Raw genomic sequence first — 2,439 nt, 5'->3', positions numbered from 1 at the left:
GGGTGTCAATGGCTCCTTTCTCCCCTCCCCAACCCTCACCTGCGTTTTTCCACCACAGACGCTCACTCCCTTTGCTATGACTTCACCGTCAATCTGAAGCCCACACCTGGACAACCGTGGTGTGAAGTTCAAGGCCAGGTGGATGAAAAGACTTTTCTTTACTATGGCTGTGGCAACAATGTCAAGCCCTTGGGTCCCCTGGGGGAGAAGGTGACTATCACAGAGTCCTGGGAAGAACAGCCTGGAACTCTGCGTGATGTGGCGGACACGCTCAAACAGCAACTGGCTGGCATTCAACTGGAGAATCACACAACCGGGGGTAAGTGTGAAATGGCCCAGCACGGGAGAAAGCAAATGCTGTGGTAGGTTCAGGCACTTATTGTTTCCATGTAAAAAAAAAAATCAGAAGGTGGTCCCACCAAGGAGGTCCCACAGCAAGTTCAGGGTGTGGAGGAGAGAGCGGATCCAGGAGATAGGAAGGGGACAGGGTAGGGCAAGGACGCATCACAACCCAAGGCTCATCTCTTTCCCACAGGGGCAGGTCCTCTCTCCCTGCAGGTCAGGATGTCCTGTCAGCGTGAAGCCAGTGGACGCACCAGTGGGTCCTGGCAGTTCAGCTTTGATGGACAGACATTCCTCCTCTTTGACCCGGGGAACAGAGAGTGGACAGAGGTTCATCCTGGAGCCAGATCGACATGGGAAAATGACAGAGATGTGACCGACTTCTTAGTGAGGATTTCAATGGGAGACTGCAAGAGGTGGCTTGAGACATTTTTGGAGCACTGGGAGAAAATGCTGGAGCCAATAGGTAAGTGAGAAGCGGGGAAGGATGGGGAGCTGTGCTGAGATGTGAGGTACTTACCCTGTGTGTGTGTGTGTGTGTGTGTGTGTGTGTGCGCGCGCGCGCACATGCATGTGTTGTGTGTGGGCATGTGCGTGTGTGTGTGCATGTGTGTGTGTGAGAAATACATCATTATCTCGCACATACAAAACTGCCTCAAATGCCAGCTCCTGAGACCCTTCCCTACCACCATCCTCATATGTCACCTTGTCTTCTGCCACAGCATCAGAGTGGGTTACATTGTCACCTGGCTTCCCTCAGCAGCTCTACGAGCTCCTTGAGGACAAGACCCATCTCCTCTCTCCCTTCCTACCAGGACCTGTCCCAGTGACTGCCACATAGCAGAGGCTAGCAAATGTCTGCACTGCTGGATGACCTGGGGCAGCAGGAGCTGAGAAGGGATCTCCTCAGATGTGGGGTCTAGACAAGGACCGTCACGCTTGTGTTTCCATTTCAGCACCACCCACCACAGCACCAGTCATAGCCCACTCCAAGGCCACAGCCATCATGCCCAACGACAGGACACTTCTTGTGATCCTCATCTGCTCCATCCTATTTGGCATCCCAGGGAGAATCCTATAGGATGACAGGTACTGAGCGCAGAAGTGAGAGGGCAGCCACGGGCGGGTGGTAAAGTCAGAGGATGGGAAAGTGAGTTCCCAGAGCCCACCCCTGCCCCACAACTGGACCTTCCCATCCTGGGGATGAGACAAGGTGAACAAGACCTCATGTCACTTGATAGACCTGACATGGGCAAGCTCAGCCCTGAGGTCTGATGAGTCCTCACTGTCAAGGGCCAGCAGGAGAGGGAGGGGCCATACCGAGGCTCAGGGCTGTTGACACCAGAGAGGGCTTAGTGACTTCAGGCCTGTTTCAGACCAGATTACTATTCGGGAAGGGCCCAGAGGCGGGTGGTGTGGAGACAGCAGGAGCACAGGCGTGGGCAGTGCTCACAGTCAGGCGAGAACAGCGGGGAGCTCTGCATGATATGTCCATGGGGAGGAGATTCCAGTCAAAAGGCTTAGAGCAGAGCAGATTAGGTCTAATTCCAGCAAGAAGGGGCTGCAATCACTTTGTACATCCAACAGAAAATGTTGGAGTTCAGGACTACATTCTCAGGGAAAGTGGCTTGGGTCCCAGCAGTTATAGCAGAATGCTGACAGTAGAGACTGTTCAGGATGAGGCTTAGAAGAGTCTGGCTCCCTTGGACCCTTGGGAATCCTGGCTGGGCCCTGGGGCAATGCCAGATCCTGAGCCAGCTGAGCATATCCTGCCTTGAGCAGAGTTGACTCTGGAGATGGGGGGTCTGAGCTGCTGCTGGTGTTCCATGTCCCCAGGTGAGCTGACTAGGAATGGGTGGGGTGGGGCAGGGACAGTCACACTCAGAACTGTGTGTGCTGCTACCAGGTGAGGGGAGGCTGAAGGAGAAGGGGAAAGAAGGATGTTTCCCTGAAACCCTACCAAAGGCCAGAGGAACCAGGGTTCGGGCACCTCTCTTTTGACAGGGCTCCCCCTGGGACCTTTAGGCCCTCCCATCAGGGGGTATGAGGACCTGAGTAAGGGGCAGACCCACTCATGACCAGCTTGAGTCCTGAGCC

At 54.8% G+C, this 2,439-nt stretch overlaps 1 protein-coding gene across 1 annotated transcript; it reads left to right on the top strand.

The window, feature by feature from the left end:
* Positions 1–58: 58 nt before the first annotated feature.
* On the top strand, positions 59–1,183 carry LOC103581673 (retinoic acid early transcript 1L protein-like; the record flags this gene model as incomplete). The annotated part of the gene is made up of 3 exons (XM_008563448.1): positions 59–319; positions 536–808; positions 1,065–1,183. Coding segments are annotated over 3 exons (653 nt in total), but the record flags the coding sequence as incomplete, so codon positions are not given.
* Positions 1,184–2,439: the final 1,256 nt, after the last annotated feature.

The sequence above is a fragment of the Galeopterus variegatus genome, unplaced genomic scaffold (genome assembly GCF_000696425.1).
Source record: "Galeopterus variegatus unplaced genomic scaffold, G_variegatus-3.0.2 Scaffold13644, whole genome shotgun sequence".
NCBI classification, from domain to species: Eukaryota; Metazoa; Chordata; class Mammalia; order Dermoptera; family Cynocephalidae; genus Galeopterus; species Galeopterus variegatus.
Note: the sequence above shows the minus strand (reverse complement) of the source record. Positions and strands in the feature narration are given on the sequence as shown.